The sequence below is a fragment of the Cetorhinus maximus genome, chromosome 27 (assembly GCF_964194155.1).
Source record: "Cetorhinus maximus chromosome 27, sCetMax3.hap1.1, whole genome shotgun sequence".
Lineage (NCBI taxonomy): Eukaryota > Metazoa > Chordata > Chondrichthyes > Lamniformes > Cetorhinidae > Cetorhinus > Cetorhinus maximus.
In genome coordinates, this window is record NC_135905.1 from 2,193,555 (window position 1) to 2,215,568 (window position 22,014).

The window sequence follows — 22,014 nt, forward strand, 5'->3', positions numbered from 1 at the left end:
CACATCGCGCCTCATCTTACACATCGCGCCTCATCCTACACATCGCGCCTCATCTTACACATCGCGCCTCATCCTACACATCGCGTCTTATCTTACACATCACGCCTCATCCTACACATCGAGCCTCATCATACACATCACGCCTCATCTTACACATCGCGCCTCATCATACACTTCGCGCCTCTTACACATCGCGCCTCATCCTACACATCGCGTCTCATCTTACACATCGCGCCTCATCCTACACATCGCGCCTCATCTTACACATCGCGTCTCATCTTACACATCGCGTCTCATCTTACACATCGCGCCTCATCTTACACATCGCGCCTCATCCTACACATCGCGCCTCATCTTACACATCGCGCCTCATCCTACACATCGCACCTCATCTTACACATCGCGCCTCATCTTACACATCGCGCCTCATCCTACACATCGCGCCTCATCTTACACATCACCCTCATCTTACACATCGCGCCTCATCTTACACATCACCCTCATCTTACAAATCGCGCCTCATCCTATACATCGCGCCTCATCCTACACATCGCGCCTCATCCTACGCGTCGTGCCTCATCTTACACATCGCGCCTAATCTTACACATCGCGCCTCATCCTTCACATCGCTTCTCATCCTACACATCACTCTTCATCCTACACATCGCGCCTCATCCTACAAATCGCGCCTCATGTTACACATCGCGCCTCATCCTACACATCGCGCCTCATCCTACACATCGCGCCTCATACTACACATCGCTCCTCATCCTACACATCGCGCCTCATCCTACACATCGCGCCTCATCCTACAAATCGCGCATCATCTTACACATCGCGCCTCATCCTACACATCGCGCCTCATCCTACACATCGCGCCTCATCTTACACATCGTGCCTCATCCTACACATCGCGCCTCATCTTACACATGGCGCCTCATCTTACACATCGCGCCTCATACTACACATCGCGCCTCATCCTACACATCGCGCCTCATCTTACACATCGCGCCTCATCTTACACATCGCGCCTCATCCTACACATCGCGCCTCATCTTACACATGGCGCCTCATCTTACACATCGCGCCTCATCCTACACATCGCGCCTCATCTTACACATCGCGCCTCATCTTAGACATCGCGCCTCATCCTACACATCGCACCTCATCTTACACATCGCGCCTCATCCTACACATCGCGCCTCATCTTACACATCGCGCCTCATCCTACACATCGCGCCTCATCCAACACATCGCGCCTCATCCTACACATCGCACCTCATCTTACACATCGCGCCTCATCTTACACAGCGCGCCTCATCCTACAGATCGCGCCTCCTCCTACACATTGGACCTCATCCTACACATCGCGCCTCATCTTACACATCGCGCCTAATCTTACACATCGCGCCTCATCCTACACATCGCGCCTCATCTTACACATCGCACCTCACCTTACAAGTCGCGCCTCATCCTACACATCGCGCCTCATCCTACACATCGCGTCTCATCTTACACATCGCGCCTCATCCTTCACATCGCGCCTCATCTTACACATCGCGCCTAATCCTACACATCGCGCCTCATCCTACACATCGCTCCTCATCTTACACATCGCACCTCATCCTACACATCGCGCCTCATCCTACACATCGCGCCTCATCCTACACATCGCACCTCATCTTTCACACCGCACCTCATCCTACACATCGCGCCTCATCCTACACATCGCACCTCATCTCACTGATCGCGCCTCATCCTACAAATGGCGCCTCATCCTACACATCGCACCTAATCTTACAGATCACACCTCATCTTTCACATCGCGCCTCATGCTACACATCGCGCCTCATCCTACACATCGCGCCTCATCCTACACATCGCACCTCATCTTACAGATCACACCTCATCCTACACATCGCGCCTCATCTTACACAGCGCGCCTCATTTTTCACATCGCACCTCATCCTACACATCGCGCCTCATCCTACACATCGCAGCTCATCTTACACATCGTGCCTCATCCTACACATCGCGCCTCATCCAACACATCGCACCTCATCTTCCACATCGCACCTCATCTTACACATCGCGCCTCATCCTACACATCGCGCCTCATCCTACACATCGCGCCTCATCTTACACATCGCACCTCATCCTACACATCGCGCCTCATCTTACACATCGCGCCTCATCCTACACATCGCACCTCATCCTACACATGGCGCCTCATCCTACACATCGCGCCTCATCCGACACATCGCGCCTCATCCTACACATCGCGCTTCATCCTACACATCGCGCCTCATCCTAAATATTGCGCCTCTACTTACACATCGCGCCTCATCCTACACATCGCGCCTCATCCTACACATCGCGCCTCATCCTACACATCGCGCCTCATCCTACACATCGCGCCTCATCCTTCACATCGCGCCTCATCCTTCACATCGCACCTCATCTTACACATCGCACCTCATCTTACACATCGCACCTCATCCTACACATCGCACCTCATCTTACACATCGCACCTCATCCTACACATCGCGCCTCATCCTTCACATCGCGCCTCATCTTACACATCGCGCCTCATCTTACACATCGCGCCTCATCCTACACATCGCGCCTCATCCTACACATCGGGCCTCATCCTACACATCGCGCCTCATCCTACACATCGCGCCTCTTCCTACACATCGCGTCTCATCCTACACATCGCGCCTCATCCTACACATCGCGCCTCATCCTACACATCAGGCCTCATCTTACACATCGCGCCTCATCCTACACATCGCGCCTCATCCTACACATCGCTCCTCATCCTATGCATCGCGCCTCATCCTACACTTCGCGCCTCATCTTAAACATCGCGCCTCATCCTACGCATCGCGCCTCATCCTACACATCGCTCCTCATCCTATGCATCGCGCCTCATCCTACACTTCGCGCCTCATCCTAAACATCGCGCCTCATCCTACGCATCGCGCCTCATCCTACACATCGCTCCTCATCTTACACATCGTTCCTCATCCTACACATCGCGCCACATCCTACACATCGCGCCTCATCCTACACATCGCGCCTCATCCTGCACATCGCGCCTCATTTTACACATCGCGCCTCATGTTACACATCGCGCCTCATGTTACTCATCGCGCCTCATCTTAGACATCGCCCCTCATCCTACACATCGTGCCTCATCCTACACATCGCTCCTCATCTTACACATCGCTCCTCATCCTACACATCGCGCCTCATCCTACACATCGCGCCTCATCCTACACATCGCGTCTCATCCTGCACATCGCGCCTCATCCTACACATCGCGCCTCATCCTACACATCGCGCCTCATCCTACACATCGCGCCTCATCTTACACATCGCGCCTCATCTTGTACATCGCGCCTCATCCTACACATCGCGCCTCATCGTACACATCGCTCCTCATCCTACACATCGCGCCTCATCCTACACTTTGCGCCTCATCCTACACATCGCTCCTCATCTTACACATCGCGCCTCATCTTTCACATCGCGCCTCATCTTACACATCGCGCCTCATCTTACACATCGCGCCTCATCCTACACATCGAGCTTCATCCTACACATCGCGTCTCATCGTACACTTCGCCCCTCATCTTAATCCTCGCACCTCATCCTACACATCGCGCCTCATCCTACACATCGCGCCTCATCGTTCACATCGCGCCTCATCTTACACATCGCGCCTCATCTTACACATCGCGCCTCATCCTACACATCGCGCCTCATCCTACACATCGCGCCTCATCCTACACATCGCGCCTCATCCTATACATCGCACCTCATCTTACACATCGCACCTCGTCCTACACGTCGCGCCTCGTCCTACACATGGCGCCTCGTCCTACACATCGCTCCTCATCTTACACATCGCGCCTCAACCTACACATCGCGCCTCATCTTACACATCGCGCCTCATCTTACACATCGCGCCTCATGCAACACATCGCGCCTCATCTTACACATCGCGCCTCATCCTACACATCGCGCCTCATCCTACACATCGCGCCTCATCCTACACATCGCGCCTCATCTTACACATCGTGCCTCATCTTACACATCGCGCCTCATCCTACACATCGCGCCTCATCCTACACATCGCGCCTCATCCAACACATCGCGTCTCATCCTACACATCGCGCCTCATCTTACACATCGCGCCTCATCCTACACATCGCGCCTCATCTTACACATCGCGCCTCATCCTACACATCGTGCCTCATCCTACACATCGCGCCTCATCTTACACATCGCGCCTCATCCTACACATCGCGCCTCATCCTACACATCGCGCCTCATCTTACACATCGCGCCTCATCTTACACATCGCGTCTCATCCTACACATCGCTCCTCATCCTACACATCGCGCCTCATCTTACACATCGCACCTCATCCTACACATCGCGCATCATCTTACACATCGCGCCTCATCTTACACATCGCGCCTCATCCTACACATCGCGCCTCATCCTACACATCGCGCCTCATCTTACACATCGGGCCTCATCCTACACATCGCGCCTCAACCTACACATCACGCCTCATCCTACACTTCGCGCCTCATCCTGCACATCGCACCTCATCCTACACATCGCGCCTCATCCTACACATCACACCTCATCTTTTACTCCTTCAGGTCTACCGCAACCGCACCCAACAAGGAAAACATTGTGCCCGAGGCGCCTTTGTGTCAGCAGCAAGTCCACCGAGGGGTCTTTGTGTCCGCAGCGAGTACACCGATCAGTCAGTCAGTCATTGTGACAGGAGCAGAGAAAGATGCCCCTATTCCCAATAATCTCCCCTTTTCGAAGAACTCCTTTTCCCTGCTTACTGAGAGTTTATTAGGCAGGGAAATTCCTCCTTACCAAACAATTAATGTTTAACGAGTAATCACTCAACAAACTGCTGCTTGTCTTGCCTGAAACATTTAACCTACTTCAAGCCAGTTTAAGGAGGTGTCAGCTGTGGCTCAGTTCATAGCACCCTCGCCTTTGAATCAGAAGGTTGTGGGTTCATGTTCCACTCCCGGAAACCAAGAACTGTGATTGTACTTGAAAGAGTTGCAATCTGTGACTATTGATAACTCGAAAGAGTTTCAAGCCAGTTTAAATGGTACCTTTGTAATTAGGACCTTTGGTACTTGCAAATGGTCAGTTAATGTGTCCAATACAGATACTTATCCAGGATAAGGGGGAATAGTGCAAGGATCCGGAGTGTATATGTAAATCCCATTCCCAGTGCTCTCCATTAATAAATAAATCTGTCCAATATCAACATATGACGCCTTATCTTTAAGTATTTGACCCAGATGTTAGATGTGGCTCAGTAGGGGAGTGCTGGCTCTCAGTCAGAGGCCATGGGTTGAAACCCCACTCCAGATAATCTAGGATGAGGTTTCAGTGCAGTACTGATGAAGTACTGCACAGTTGGAGGTTCTGTTTTTCGGATCAGATGTTGAGCTGAGGTACTGTCTGTCTACTCAGACAAACGATTATTTCAAAGCAGAGCTGGGGATTTCTCCCTGGTGTCTTGCTCAGTAAGAATCCATTGGAATTGATTATCTGGTCACCTGTTTTATTGCTGTTTTTGGGATCTTGCTGTGCTTCCTAGATTACTACTGAAAATACACTTCAAAAATACTTCATTGGCCCTGAAGTGCTTTGTGACATCCCAAGGTCCAATATGCAATGAATCTGTATCAATGTCAGTGTGAAACGGCCTCATATTTACCCACTGACTGACTTGCTCTTCTTCCCTCTAGCTCCAAATCAAGCCTGGAAGCAGTTCTGTACCGAGAGGTGAGTGTTCCTTGTACACATGTGGACCTGTTACTCTCCTATTCTCACTATTCATTACATCCTGATGGTGATTCACTTGTTGCAGCTGTTTTAATAAAATTCCTCTCTCTTTCCGCAATTAATTATCTTTTCCTCCAAAGGCAGAGAATGTAGGGCAGATTCATCGCTGTTGCCTAAGGAGTGCATTCCCAAATTTCCAAAGGTTAATCTTGCGCTCTCTATGCTCGCATTCCTCTTGCTAAAGTTCCAAATCCAAACATTCAATTTAAAATCGCATCGCTGTGTACTTTAGTTTTCCCTTCCAATTCCAGTGATCTGCAGTTTAATTTAAGAAAGATGTATTTGTTTTGCCGTTATATTGTCACTATAACTCGAGCTCTGTCTAATCTGTTGAAGGCCAACGGTCCCAAGCATTGAAGGAATCAGATTTACCATGAAACAAGTCTCCTCTGTTTCCCCCTCACCAACTGTCTGCCTTAATTACTGCTGGACCTTGACTTTAGCTACTTGACATCACAGCTATGAGAGATCTCTCTTCACCTTTTGATCACACTTAGACATTTCTAGGAAGGATCCCTGAATAGCAAATAGGATGAAGAATCCTTGTCCGTTATCCCTCCCAATGTTGATCAGGGATGAAACCTCGATCTTGGCATTTGTGGCTTAGCTACTCCCTGATCAGTTCATTGAGACTATTTCTCTTCTTATAAGGATTTTAAGTTTTCTCTCTACCGTTCTGATTTTACAGAATCCCAGATGCAGCAACACACTAGAGCAACACTTCCCAAACTCTTTTCCAGTGTGACTCCATTTTAACCCTTGAAAATTGACACAACCCTAAACACCAACAAATCAGCAATAAAACAACCGTGTAACATTCAGTAGATAATTATTAAAGTTTGCATAATATAGATCAACATATAAATTTTTAAAATGTGTTTTTAAAGCGCTTTGTAAAAATATGATTGTTTTATGTATTCACCAGTTCATCACATCACCCGAGCCACTCCAGTTCATGGATCGTGGGCGGGAAGCAGCAGAAATGCAGGTTGAGGGTCTTGAGATGGCTTATGTTGGAACCCAGGTTGTTAAACAGTGACAGGGTTGAGGTCAGATGTTCAGCAGCTGGGTACGAGGTGGGGCCAGGTCCTGGGATCCAGTGAAGCGGATTCGAGATTAAGTGAAGCAGCTGTAGGCAAGGTCCCATGGCCTGGGGAGAGAGAGGGAGGGAGAGAGAGAGACTGAGAGGTGAGCAGGACAAGGGCAGGGCCACACGCCGCCTGGGCCTTGGTGCCAATGTGGGGTGCATTCTCAGAGGAGAGAGGGAACGTGTGACCGCGTTCACTGTTTCGGTGACCCCAGTTGGGGAACCGCTGCCCTAGAACTAGAAAGCTGAGAACTGTGGCTCAGTGAGACATGGAACAGTAACTGTGCAGAGTCCCTGTGACCTCTCAGCTGTATGTTGACCACCAAAAGCGGTAAAGTGTTCTGCCAGTTGCTGTGCAATATATTGGTGTGAATCTAACTATGTTCACTCGAGTAACTTTTAACACCTTAACACCTACAGAACAAGATTCCTTAGCAAGGTTGCTATCCCCATCCAGTAATGGTGAGCGCTGATTGCAGATTTTACACACTCTCTCTGGCAGTTTGGAATTTCTGTACCCAAGCACGTCTTTGGGAACCTTGATTTTCATCTACAGAGAGTGGCATCAGCAGTCAGATGTCAGGGTGAGGGCCACACAAACAATGCTTCACCTGGGTGGTAAAAGCAGCTCTTTAGATGCTTTGGGACATGAGGACCATGAGAATAGTGTTTCCACTTCATTCATTTCATTTTTAACTGAGACATGAAAGTGTTTCTCACCATCATCAGCTGACAGTTAATAAAACAGATGTTGCTTTATCTGTGCGTAGCAGATCATTTGAGTGAAACCCAGCTTTATAAAATTCTCAGTTCTGTTCATATGGGAGTTGGCCATTGGCTGCACCACTTTGAGCAGCTTGGGATTTGCAGATGATCACTGGCTGGTATATTTATCTGTAAACTGCCATGAATAGTCATTGTATCTCATTCCCACACTGACTGTCCCTTGGGAGCAGCAGATATCACAGTTTTAAAACATTTATTCACAGGATGTGGGTGTCGCTGGCTGGTCCAGCACTTATTGCCCGTCCCTAGTTGCCCTTGAGAAGGTGGTGATGAGCTGTCTTGATGCTCAGGGTGGATGCTATCCAGCGTCAGTGAGGAGTTTGGGCTGTGAGTCTGTATTCTGCGTGGTTAGGATCTGCTCAGAGTTTCCACCTCCCTCTTATGTTAGACACCAGGGTAACCATCACTAAGGATAAACAGCACAGAAACAGGCTATTCGGCCCAGCCAGGTTATGCTGCTGTTTGTGTTCCACTTGGCCCTCCTCCCATCATTCCTCATCTAACCCTGTTAGCATCATTCAGTATTTCCTTCTCTCTCACACACTTACCTAGCTTCCCCATAAATATATCTATACTGTTTGCTTCAATTACTGGATGTGGTGACGAGTTCCACATCCTCACCATTCTCTGGGTAAAGAAGTTTCTTCTGAATTCCCGATTGGATTTCTTGATGACTATCTTATATTGGCAGCCTCTCGTTCTGCTCTTCCCCACAAGGGGAAACATTCTCTCAGTATCCACTCTATCAAAACCTTCGTAATTTGAAAGACCTCCAATAGGGGGACCCCTTAGCCTTAATTTTTCAAGAGAAAACAAGCGCGTGTTCATTCTTTTCTGATAGGTATACCTTCTTCACATTTCTGATCTCATCTTTTTGAATCTTTTCAGCTCCATCCCCAGTGCCCCTGTATCTCTTATATAAGGTGAGCAGAATTGGGCCCAAGGTTTGGTACAAGTTAACGTAACTTATTTACTTTTCAATTCTGTGCCTCTGGAAATAAATGCTCGGTTTGCTTTCTTTATGATCTTGTTATATAACTCATGTTGTTTAGCGATGCGTGTATTTGTGCCCCTAGATCGCTGTTTACCCATTTGCTCTTTCAATGCCAGCCAAGTTCACCAGTTCTATAGATGGACAGTTTTTAAATTGAGACAATTGTTTCTCAACTCTTTACATTTACAGACAGATCTGCTCTACATCTGCATTAACATCCTCCATGGCTTTTAAAAACACCGACTTTTCCAAGTTAGGGAAGACAACTTATCCCTGAGCACCAGATGTGGAAATGGATGATATTTCTTTAAATGCTCCCATGATTCGATTCTTTGTGACGTTTCCTGACCCTTGTTGAATTGCACCCAGTTTAAATGAATTGTTTTTTGAATGAGGCTGCAGTCCGGGTCTAAGAGCTGTTGTTTTCGGGGGTGATCGGATGTTGTGTTGAGTGTCAGTGTATTTACTGTCTTACAGACTCAGAAAGGCAGCAGACGGTTCAAGAGACTGGAGAACAGGAACGGGGTCTTTGCTCTGTTGGTAAGTGGGAACTCGGGTTATTTTAATTGCTGTGGCTTGTTTTTTTAACATTTTCTTCCCCTTTCCCCTCCTCTCCCGGAGGCATTGACTGGGGTGCTTTCCATGGGTTTGAAACATAAAACAAAAATCCTGCAGGTCCTGGAAACGCTTGGCCATTGTGGAGCGCTGCCAGATTCTGATTGGCCAGCAGTTCTGGGAGGCAGGATGAGCTCTGGGAGACAGAGGGAAATCCCACCTCTTACTAATTAAAGGGCTGTCACCCATGACCCTGTATATTTTCTTCCCTTCAAATATTAATTCAGTTCTTTTGAATAATGCTGTTGGCGTCTGCTTCAACCATCTATTCCAGATCGCAACAACTCACTATGTAAAACTAATAAAATGTTTTCTCATGTTGCTACAAATTCTCATGGGGGTTACCCTCTGGTTATCAAACATTCTGCCATTGGAAACAGTTCCTCTTTAGTTCATGATTTTCAACACCTCCATCAACTCTCCTCTTAACCGTCGTACTGTAAGCAGGACAAATCCAGCTTTTCCAGTCTCTCTACATAACTAAGTCCCTCACCCCCAGTACCATTCTCTCCGACCCTGACTAACTAACCCAGTGACCTTTATAATTTTCTAATCTAATGCAATTCTCAAATCAAGAGTTTTGGAAGATTATTAAGAATAACTGCAATTTTCTCAGCTACTTCTTTGAATAACCTGGAGTGCAAACTGCCCAGTCCTGGAGATTTGTCTAAGTCTCATTTAATCTATTACCTTTTTTTGTTACTTATATTAACCCAATAAATTCCTCCCCTTGATTTATCTTTAATTTCTCTTGAACAACTAGTGTTCTATCCCCTTCCCTGCTGCGTAGACTCAAAATCTTCATTGAGTAATTCTGTCATTCCTTCTTGTTAATGACAGTATCACCTGCATCTTTAATGGGCCCAGATTTCCCTGAGCCACTCACTTTCCCTGACTATATTTATAAAACCTTACAAATCCAATCATGCCACTTTGAGAATATTCAGCTTAAAAATCCAGAAAAATAAAATCTGGTATCTGCGTAAGAAAATATAAAACCGTTTTGGTTGTTGTGAGAACTGGACTGGTTTACAAATCATGTTTACCTTACTAGCCTATACGTGACTCCAGTTCCCCGTTAAAGTGATTGACTGTTAACTACCCCCCGAAATGGCTGGGCAAGTCACTCAATTGTTAGAGACGGGTAATAAATGCCGGTCTTTCCAGTGACGTCCACGTCCTGAGAATGAATATAAAAATAAAATCCCCAGTAAAATGATTTCCTTCACATTGTCTCCACTTGATCCACTGTGCGAACTCCAAACTCCGTGTGTGCATCAGCTCTCCAAGAACCTGCCAAAAATGATCACATCTCAGAGTTACGTGATTAGGACACGGCTTCGTGATTGGTGGAAAGAAGCCTTCCTGTGACTTGATTGGTTGATTATTTGGCTCACTAAATATGAACCAATCAGGATCGGTTCAGTTGCATCAGTGCCAATAGGGAATAAATCAGTGGCTAAAAACAGAGCAATCAAATCACTTGGTTTTTTTTCAAAGTAGCAATTGTGAATTGGCAAATGGCAGTAAGCAACCAATCAGATTGGTGAATAAATGCTTTAGTCATCACTGGAAATTTCAGTTACCTGAAAACATACCCATGTGAAAATACGTAGAACCTAAGAAACACTTCAGAATCGAGTGTTCTTCCTGGCTCATAGCGTTGCCCATACAATGTTGTAAGTCCCTAGAAAAACATTCTCAGACCTACTCCTTGAGCTCCATTTGAGTTATTGTCTGGAGTTTAAATAATTATATTATTTATTCCCTATGCATCCCACACCCCTCCCCCACCAGACATGGAAACCGCCATGCACTTCATTTTGACCTTACCCACAGCTTATGATGAACTTCCAACAACCCACTTCTTTCTGTGACTTAATGCAGTTCCCTGTTCATGTCTTCTTCAGAACCTCTTGCTCCCCCACTTGCCTGTCTGTGCGCCTGCTGGTCATCTTGCTCATCGCATCCTTGACCCACCCTTCCAGAGTGCTTCCAGGCAATGCTAGAGCTGCATGAGGAGATCATGATAGGAGAGGAGACGCTTGAAAGAGACCAGAAAATGAAAGACTAGTCTAAAAGAAGGGAAACTGGAGCAAATTAGAATTAGTTGAGGGGAGCAAGCGAATGAATGAAGGAGGGTGAGTTAGGATGTGTCAGATATGATTCAGTCTTGTCTATTTGTCGGAAGGTTGTAGGTTCAGTTTCCACCCCAGAGCCCTGGGCACAGACTCTAAGCTGACTCTTGTTGTGCAGTACTGAGGGAGTGCTGCACCATTGAAGAAGCTGCCTTTTGGATGAGGGATTAAACTGAGGCTCCATCTCTCTTTTCAGGTGGAACTAAAAGATCCCGTGGCAATATTTATAGGAGTAAAATAGTTCTCCTAGTGTCCTGGACATTATTTAACCCCCAAATAATATCAGTAAAATAGGTTATATGGTTAAATATCTTATTGCTATTTTTGGGAGTTTGTTAGACTCAAATTGGCTCTGCGTTTCCTACATTATAATAGTGAGCACACATCAGAAGAATTTCATTGGCTGCAAATTGGTCTCATCAATGACCTTTCCTCCAAAATAAAGTCCGAAGTGGGGATGTTCGCTGATGATTGCACAATGTTCAGTGCCATTCACGACTCCTCAGATACTGAAGCAGTCCATGTTCAAATTCAGCAAGTCCTGGACAATATCCAGGCTTGGGCTGACAAATGGCAAGTAACATTCACACCAAACAAATGCCAGGCAATGACCATTTCCAACAGGAGAGAATCTAACCATCGCTCCTTGACATTCAATGGCGTTACCATCGATGAATCCCCCACTATCAACATCCTGGGGGTTACCATTGACCAGAAACTGAACTGGACTAGCCATATAAATACTGTGGATACAAGAGCAGATCAGAGGCTGGGAATCGTGCGATGAGTAACTCACCTCCTGACTCCCCAAAGCCTGTCCACTATCTGCAAGGCACAAGTCAGGAGTGTGATGGAATACTCCCCATTTCGCCTGGATGAGTGCGGTTCCCACAACACTCAAGAAGCTTGACACTAATCAGGACAAAGCAGCCTGCTTGATTGGCACCCCATCGTCCACTTACACTTCTCTCCATCACCAACACACAGTAGCAGCAGTGTGTGTACCATCTACAAAATGCACTGCAGCAACACACCAAGGCTCCTTTAACAGCACCTTCCAAACCCAAGTCCACTACCACCTAGTAGGACAAGGGCAGCAGATACTTAGGAACACCATCACCTGGAAGTTCCCCTCCAAGTCACTTACCATCCTGACTTGGAAATATATCGCCGTTCCTTCACTGTTGTTGGGTCAAAATCCTGGAACTCCCTCCCTAACAGCACTGTGGGTGTACCTACACCACATGGACTGCAGCGGTTCAAGAAGGCAGCTCATTACCACCTTCTCAAGGGCAGCTAGGGATGGGCAATAAATACTGGCCTAGCCAGCAATGCCCACATCCCATGAACGAATAAAAAAAAGCAATTTGGGACACCCAAGGTCATGAAAGATACTGTATAATTGCAAGTCTTTTCTTTTAGAAAGTTAGAGGGAATGTGCAGAAGTGAAACAGGAACAAGTGAGACTATTTTGGAGACAAGAAGGGTGGAAGAGGATGAGAGTTTTCTGCTGACACTGTGAAAAAATTGAGAAGTGCTGAATTTTTGTTATTGTCTAGGATGGTCATAAGTGAGTGAAGGCAGGTGTAGAAATATGAATACAGAACGTTTTACTCCAGGCTCTAGCAGAATTCGATGTGCCTGCCAGTAAGGACAAGACCCCATTCCTCTCCAGGGCTCCCACATGCTGCTTCATCATTGCTCAAATCTCTAATATTGCTGATAAAAGAGACTAGTTGTTGAAGCTTTTTGTTTTGCATTCATAGGACAGATGCAAGAATACCAAATTTCAATGGAAGCAACATGAGAAAAGGGTGCTGATTAGTTGGCAAGTTGACTCTGATAGGTCGAGGTGTTACCCTGGAGAATGCACCATGGAACTATTGTGCATCAAGAACACAATAATTAGGAGCAAGAGTAGGCCATTCATCCTCTCGAGCCTGCTCCATCATTCAACAAGATCGTAGCTGATCTGATTGCAACCTCAGCTCCATTTTCCTGTCTGTCCCTCCGTAACCCTTGACTCCCTTGTTGATCAAAAATCTAAGGCAGCCTTGAATACGTTCAATCACCCAGCCTCCACTGCTGTCTTGGGGAAGAAACTTCCACAGACTAACGACCCTTTGAGAGAAAAGATTTCTTCTCACCTCTCATTCTTCAAAACTCCAATGGGTATAGGCCCAACCTGCTCAACCTTTCCGAAATAGAATAACCCCTTCATCCCAGGAGTCAGTTGAGTGAACCTTCTGTGATCTGCATCCAATGCAGCTATATCCTTAAGTGAGGAGACCAAAACAGTACTCCAGATGCAATCTCACTCAGGCCTTGTACAGCTGTAGCAGCACTTCCCTACTTTAATACTCGATTCCTTTTGCAATAAACACCAACATTCCATTTGCCTTCCTTAATACTTGCTGCACCTGCATACTAACATTTTGTGATTCTTGTGCCAGGACACCCAGATCCCTCTGTACTGTAGATTTCTGCAGTCTTTCTCCATTCAAATAATTTACTGCTTTTTTATTCTTCCTGCCAAAGTGGACAAGTTCACATTTTCCCACATTACATTCCATCTTCACCCATTGTTCAGATTTTTGGGATGCCTTACCCTTCCAGAGTAATTTGAGGTAGACTGGGCCCTTTTCAGGTCTGGACGTGGCTGCCTAGCACTCCCGTACTCTAAACCACTCCATTTCTCCCATATCCCAGTCCTCAGAATCCCCTCAATCTCCAGCATCCCACCAGGTCTCCCTAACCCCCTGAGTCTTCTCAGTTTCCTCCTTGGCTCTTCCCAGAACACTCTGCATCCTGCACCACCCAACATTGCTCCCAAGGCTTCACACCCCAGCCAGTAAGTTCGTTTATGCCGTGACTACTCCAGAAACTAGCCAGCCCTAAACCACACTCTCTTGCCTCTTGCTTCCTCCAAGCCACATCCCACCTTCTCCTTCAATTGCTTATGTTGGAGTATCGCATTGATCATCCTGTATACCATAAACCCTAGAGCAGAATCAGAGATTGAAATTGAGTAGACCAGTAAAGGAACATTTTACCGAGTGATAGCACATTGAGAAAAATGTGGTACATCAAAAGAGTGAGAGTGTGTGGCACACAAAAGAAATAGAGATTGGGAAAGGTGTAGAGAGATGATTACAGAAAGAGATTAGTTTCTGTGAGTGACCAGTATCACAAGAGATTAACTGTGTTGTGTATAGTACAAGATATAATATTTCTGCTGTAAATCTGGGGATGCTGCAACTCACTGTTGGCAACGATTTAAACAACCCATCAAATCTCATCAGGCCTGCAAATATAGACCTGTGGCTGGTGTTGGATTGGGTCCTAACTGTAGATGGTGTCTGTGGCTACGTGTAGTCTACCGGCTGAGGAAAAGCAATCAGACTACCTTGAAGGGCAGTCCTGTGACCACTGCTGGAAAATTCACAGCACCGGCAACGGGTGAGGACAGTACGGGCTCAGGTGTGACACGCTCCGTGGTTAAATAGCCTGTTGACACATGTGCAATATCCAGCCACTGGGTCACGACGCCCAGAGCACTGGCATTAGCTGATGGCTGTCTGATCCTCAGTCAACAGTTTTAAGGAGGAAGAAAAAAATGGACAGGTATCCGATATCACTTTTAAACGAGCAGCTTTTGAAGATAATTTCTTTCAATTTTCAATGATTAGCCCCATCAAAAATATTGACCTGCAAACTAGTACACCCTTACAACAGCAATGCATTTATATAGCACCTTTAATATAGTAAAGCACTTTACAGGAGCATCATCAGAGAAAACTTGCCTTTTGCAGTGATAGAGACAAGGTAATGACGGACAAGAAAACCTATTTCTTCTAAAATGGTCGAATTTTGCCTTCTAGACGGAGAAAGAACGGCAGCAACTTCTCCAGAGCTACCCGACTCAGCCCTTCCTCGTGCCAGTGACTCACCCGCCTGAGTATCCGAATCCTCAGTTAATGGACCATCTCTCCAACTTCCCTTCCCCTGCCATATTCCAGGAGTCAAAACCCAAACTGAAGAAGGTTCTGAAGAAGACCCTGAATGAAAAGTATAAGATTAAATACCTCAGGCTGCGGAAAACTGTGAAAGCTCTGATTTTTGTGAGTATCTGCACTGATTTTGAGCAGCATTGTTGGACTGGAAGCAGGAGTGTGTGGTTATTGCCAGTCTTTATTATTTTATGTAAAGATAATAATATACATTTCATTGTGTTGTACTGCTCCCTGCTTGTGAAAATTAATAAATTGAATCAGGCCTAAGCTTTGGTCTGGTAAGTATGTGCATCAAGTCACCTCGTGAAAAAGACACGACACATTTCAGGAACCAAGGTTAAGATTCTTGAATAAGAGCCATACGGACGCGAAACCTTAACTGTTTCTTTTCTCTCCACAGATGCTGTTAGACCTGCTGAGTTTTTCCACCATTTTCTGTTCTTGTTTAAGATTCTTGGTCCTTGCTATCGTTTACTGAGATTTTTGTGCAGAATCGATGTACTTTAACTCAGAGGGAGCAGCAGGGCTATGTGTAGAATGGACTGGTGGTGCTGAACCTGAGAAACGCTTAACTGTAAAAGCCCCAAATTATAAGTCACTGAGGTTCTAGCAAGCATTTTAGCTGCTGTTTTATGTAGACTATGTTGTCAAACATGGGAAACATTCTGTGAGGGAGTAGAGCAGGAAGGATGCACGTTTCTAAGTTCAGTACAAAGTGACCTATCTTTACCAGCCTCCTTATGGCTGTGATGTCTGTATCTTTCAGGAGAATGCAGCTCTCTGCGATGAAATTGCTTACATAGAGCAGAAATTCATCCAAACTAAAGAGGAAAGACGGTAAGGGATATTTTCATCTGGTATTTATGCTTTATGTTTTAGCTGCCTCCGATCGTGGCTGACTGGTTGTCGTGTGGACAGATTAGGGTAAAAATGGTTACACTCAGTACTGAACCAAAAATGGGTGGTACTAATTGAAAATTTACAGTGAGCTACAACCTTTGTGGATGTTTGTGTCTAAAGTGTTAAAGTACCTTGCCTTTTGAACTGTAAAATTGTTTTACCAAAGCATTTGAAATTTTAAAACGTTGCATTTATTCATTCTTCAAAGACAATATTCATATAAGAAGCTGTTAGTCTGTCAATGGACTTTTCTCAAAAGAATATACTTTTGAAATCAGCAGGATTTGTAATTTTCCATTTTTCTCTCCTCCATTTCACAAACTCATTTATCTAGTTGAATTGCTGATACATAAACCGGATGTTTCTAGCCATGATGTTGTCCATCTCTCTTTAAATGCACCTTAGGTTCCTATTAAAGAGGCTATTGCAGCACCAGAACTTAACTGATGGGACTGACCTTGCAGGACCCACCAGCGCTGTGCTCACCCCTCCCATGTACAATGTCCCTGGAGGAACCAACCAAGTGCCAGGAGTGTCAAACCTCCCCACAACACCAGTTACCAGTACTTCAGTTGGAGAGGAGGCGGTGGGGAAAAAGTCCAAGAAAGACAAAAGAGACAAAGAAAAAGATAATGGCAAAGATGATGGTAAGCCTTTGGGTAACCTGTATGCACTGCGGGAGTGACCAGTGTGCTTGTTTGATGCACAATGGTTGCAAGTTGGTGTCAGAAAGCAGAGCATGTGTTTAATGTAACTGCTGCTGACTGTGCAATTCCAGCAGAGCGTCAGGAGTTAGTACAGATCACGTAACCTCATTGAGCATGGAGTGCAGCTTCCTTTAGCAGCTCGATTACAAAAACTACCGTTTTGCCTGTCCCAGGCACTGCTCTGCACATCCTTCTAATATTAGAGGCGGAACAGACACAGACACAGGAGTCACTGTTTCAGATGCAGGCCAAGCAGGGAAGGGCAGCTTGTCAAGACACGAAGTGGGAGGTTGGTAAAGAGGCTTCAAGGGGCAGGGATGGTGGAGCAGAAGGACAGCAAGGTCAGTGAGAGGCGGCTTTTAGCGCAGCTGCAGAATAAATCCATGAAAGGTTTGGAGAGCCCCTGCGCTGTCACTGAGCTGCTGAGGTCTCCTGTGGAGCCTCATTACCCCCCAGTCTTTGCTCTGTGCCTTGGGGTAGGTCCTGTTATTGTCGACAATGGAGATTCTGTTTTGAAAGCAGTGCTGCAGACACTTTCAGTATTCCTGTCATTTGACTTCTCCAAAAGATGGTTTTCCCACCAGTTTTCTCCTGTTCGGAATCTGCCGTCCTGTGGATGTTGCCAGCTCTCTGGTACTTGCATCTGTTACTATCCTTTGCCTATGAGACTAGGGAGTGGGTCGCAGGTGACTATTTTACCTTGGGGTGGACAGGGGGGTGGGATCAGAGCTAGCACTTTCCAACAGGAGTCACTGGATAGAAATCAGGAGGATGAACCCTGAAAGATCATTCTCTGTCCAAGGGTGATGAGACCACTTGTAGCAGCCCAGATGTTGTGCTTACACACCACAGTATTTGGGACCTCTTGGTCTGAAAGGCTCAGTGTTGCAGGGACTGTGCATCCTCACTCTGCTAGTCATTGGGAAAGGTTCCTCATTCTGAATTTTAAATCATAGGAGATACTGCTAGATGCTGCCATGGTGAAACATGCCACCTCCATTCATTCCACACACATCTCTCTCCAGAACAAACTTGCAGCTGAGGCTGGGGGGGCCATATCTTTTGGTGAAGAAGAGGGGGAGGGAGTCAGTCCGTCTCCATTTGGGTCACCTCTCGGGGTTTAGGGAAGATATTTCCCACGTTGTTGGTTTCCTAGATGGCCCAGTTTAGAGATTGTTCCCTCCTATTTGAAGGAAACACTCATGTCTATTGGCCCTGTGGATTCCATGTCCAACTAAATGGCACATCACCATACAGAATAGAACAGAGCCCCAAAGCAAACTTCAATAATGTAACTTTGACCCTGGCTGAACTCCAGATTATCTCCCTGGGTATTGTGAGGATTACCCTTAATTAAGTCTACAGCATGGAAACAGGCCACTCAGCCCAACTAATCTATGCTGGTAGTTATGCTGCACACAAGCCTTCATCCACCTTGGCAGCGTGTTCTATTCCTTTCTCCCTCATATACTTCTCTAGCTTCCCTTTAAATACTAATGCTTATTAAATTCAGCCACTCGTTGTGAATGCTAGTTTTCACTGTTCTCTGGGTAAAGAAGTTTCTCCTGAATTCCCTATTAGCGACTATCTTGTATTTCAAATCCCTAGTTTGAACTTTCCCACAATGGAAACATTTTCTCTATGTCTAACTTATTCATAATGCTAAAGACCTCTATCAGGTCACACCTCAGTTTTCTCTCTTCAGGAGAACAGAGGTCCAGCCATCAGCCTTTTCTAGCTCCTGTCACTCCTGGTATCATCCTTGTGAATCAAAGAATACCTTTGGCAATTGTCTCCATTCCCGTTTAATCTGAGGGAGAAACAGGAGAGAATCCTAACACTGACCATCCCAGGGAAAGTCAGTGGCTGCATCCTGGTAAATGTTCACACTAGTTGACACTTTATCACAACACTTGGTGTCTATGCCCCAAATGTTAATCCACAGAGAAAGCTCAGTGATTGTAACAGGTGGTTTAAACTTCCCTCTCCACCCACAGCTCGACAAACTGCTTACAAGCTACCAGAGACTGCGCAGTCACCTGGGGCTGTGTTGTCACCGTCAGTCACTGGGGGGTCACCTTGTCACCCTGTCAGTCACCAGGGGCTGTGTTGTCACCGTCAGTCACTGGGGGGTCACCTTGTCACCCTGTCAGTCACCAGGGGTCACGCAGTCACCCTGTCAGTCACCAGGAACGTTACTGTCACATTGCCAGTTTCCAGGCTGCCAACACAATGAACTCCCAATATAAAAGACAATAGAGAGCATTGAGCGGATTCTGAGATAGGCTGGGGTGAACTAAGAATACTGCTGTTAGTGGCAGTGAAAAAAACTCCTGCATATACCTGAGCAAAATATTATTCCGCGTTGGATCCAACTCGCAAGGTAGATTGTTCCACCTGCCCAGGTCATTATTTATATTGGAAGGGGTGGGGGGCGGCTGGGAGGAAAGATTCTTTTGTGGAGGGTAGATAGTTTGGGAGCAATGATTGTCCCAAGACATGTCACATGAGGCACTGACCACCCAAAGCAACATGACTTGTGAGTCTCTGTGGGGATGCCCAGAATTCACCCTGTGTGCTAGCACTGGCCAAACTCCAGATTTGTTTTGAAAATGATTAGGGAGTTGGGTGGGGGAGGAAGATGACACCAGCGTACAGTGACACTTTGTGTTCAGCTCCGCAGCCTTCACTCCGTGGATATCAGTGCTTGATCTCGCCTTGCTGCCAGGAACGTTATTATGAGGGCGAAGAGGAGGCCTGATTGGAGCATCCTTGTTTCCTCCCTGGACAGATGGAAAATGCGATGTTGCCAAGGGAAAGGCAATATGATGAAGCACAAGCTGGGAGAGTATCAATGATTACAAGTGAACGTTGTTGGAGTAATGCAACTCATTGAGTACGGTGCCTGGTGGCAATTCTGGAATGGGTAAAAGCATTTAGCCAGTGTGCACCAGACCAAGGTGCCAGTGTCCAATCCTGTGGGCAGACATTGACCAGCATCATAAACTTAGTGTTGAGCTGGGTTATAGGTCTGTACCTATTTGGTGCATTAGTGTGATCATAGTTTCCTTGAAAGCAACAGGGAGGATACCTGTCTCTTTAACATGGTGGGAGAATTCTAGCAGGAGGCGTGTCCATTCGAGAGAAGAGACAAACAGCGCCGGTCAGTGATCCAGTCCAGACCTGTCTATGGGCTGGAGCTCTGTACTGCTGCTTTGCTGGGACCAGGACATCACATACTGCTGTCTCTTCTCGAAAGAGAGAAATGTGGCCATTGGTGGATCTGGGAAGGGGTCTGGGTCCTGAGGTATACAGAGAGGTAAGGAATTCTGCAGATTCCTCACTGATCTCACTGTCGTCAAAGTTTAACCTATTCCCTGTATTCTGTTATTAAAAACAGAAAATGCTGGAAATACTCAGCAGGTCTGGCAACATCTGTGGAGAGAAGCAGTGTTAATGTTTCACATCAGTGGCCTGTCATCAGACCTGGGAAAAGGCAGAAATGAAACCTATTTCAAGCAAGTACAGAGGCAATAAAAGGAGTGGGGTGGGTGCAGAAAGGGCAAAAGAGAAGGTATGTGATAGGCCGGAAGGCTGGAGAGATTAAACGACAAAAGGGATGATGGTGTAAGACAAAAGGGGATGGGACAAGTAAAGAAACAAAAGATGGAGGTGGAAGTGGGAATAACAGAATCGTTACCAACAGCTACCCTCTGAAAGAATGATCTGAATGATATGATCTGAAATTGTTGAACTCAGTACTGAGTCTCGAAGGCTGTAAAGTGCCTGATGAAATGCTGTCCTTCTTTGAACTTCATTGAAACAGTGTAGGAAGCCAAAAATGGAGAGATCAGAATGGGAGTAGGGCAGAGAATTAAATGGAAGATGACCAGAAGCTCAGAGTTGTGCAGCAAAGCAGTAGCCAGTCTGTACTTGGTCTCCCCAGTGTAGAGGAAACAGCCTCGTGAACAGTGAAATCCAATCATCATTTCATCTGCAAGCAGGGTTTGGGGCCCTGGACAATGGGAAGGGAGGAGATGAAAGGAAAGATGTTGCATCTCCTGCATTTGATACAATGGCACTGTGGGTAGGTATTGGGGGTATTGAGGAGTAGACGAGGTGTTGTAGAGGGAACAGTGTGTCCGGAATGCTGGAAGTGGTGGGGAGGAGAAGGTGCGTTTGGCACATGGTGCCATTGCTGATGGACATGGCGGAACATGAGAGGTTGAATACAGAGGTTGGTGAGGTGGCAGGTAAGGGCAGGGGGAACCCAATGCTGGCTCTGGGAGTGGTGGGATTGGCAGAGGGGTGAGAGCAGATGTGTGAGAAACCAAGTGAATGCGGTCGAGGGCCCTGTCAACCATGGGGAGAGGGAGAATCCTTGGTTGAAGAACAAGGAAACCATATTGGAAGCACTGGTGTGGAAGGTTGCTTCATCAGAACCGATGTGATAAAGAAGAACATGTAAGAATGGGATAGAGCCCTCAGAGGAAGCGGGCTGTGAGGAAGTGTAGTCAAGGCAGATATGGGAGTCAGTGGGCTAATGGTCGCAATTGATGAAGAATCTATCCCCAGAAATGGAGACAGAGAAGTCGAGAAAGGGAAGCGAAGAAGGACAACAACAACTTAGTGCATTTAATCTAATGTAACATCTCAAGACACTTCACAGCAGAAATTATGAAGCAAAGTATGAGACCAAACCACATAAGGATTATCGGGTGACATGACCAAAAGAGGTAGGTTTTAAGAAGTGTTGTAAAGGAGGGAAGCCAGATAAAGAGACGTAGGGAAGGGATTCCAGAGCTTGGGGTCTAGGCAACTGAAGGCTTGGCTGCCAACGATGGGGCAATGATTATTGGGAATGCACAAGAA

The 22,014-nt window shown here is 46.5% G+C and overlaps 1 protein-coding gene across 5 annotated transcripts in view; it reads left to right on the forward strand.

The window, feature by feature from the left end:
• The window catches only part of tbrg1 (transforming growth factor beta regulator 1), a 103,610-nt gene that overhangs the window by 40,484 nt on the left and 41,112 nt on the right, over positions 1 to 22,014 (forward strand). For 4 of the 5 annotated variants that reach the window (XM_078530533.1, XM_078530534.1, XM_078530536.1 and 1 more), the window contains 5 exons: positions 5,806 to 5,842; positions 9,247 to 9,309; positions 15,404 to 15,643; positions 16,302 to 16,372; positions 16,841 to 17,082. In XM_078530533.1, coding sequence (XP_078386659.1) covers positions 5,806 to 5,842; positions 9,247 to 9,309; positions 15,404 to 15,643; positions 16,302 to 16,372; positions 16,841 to 17,082 — 653 coding nt within the window. The remainder of the gene's footprint in view (positions 1 to 5,805; positions 5,843 to 9,246; positions 9,310 to 15,403; positions 15,644 to 16,301; positions 16,373 to 16,840; positions 17,083 to 22,014) is intronic. The other variant, XM_078530537.1, reaches the window with a different exon arrangement.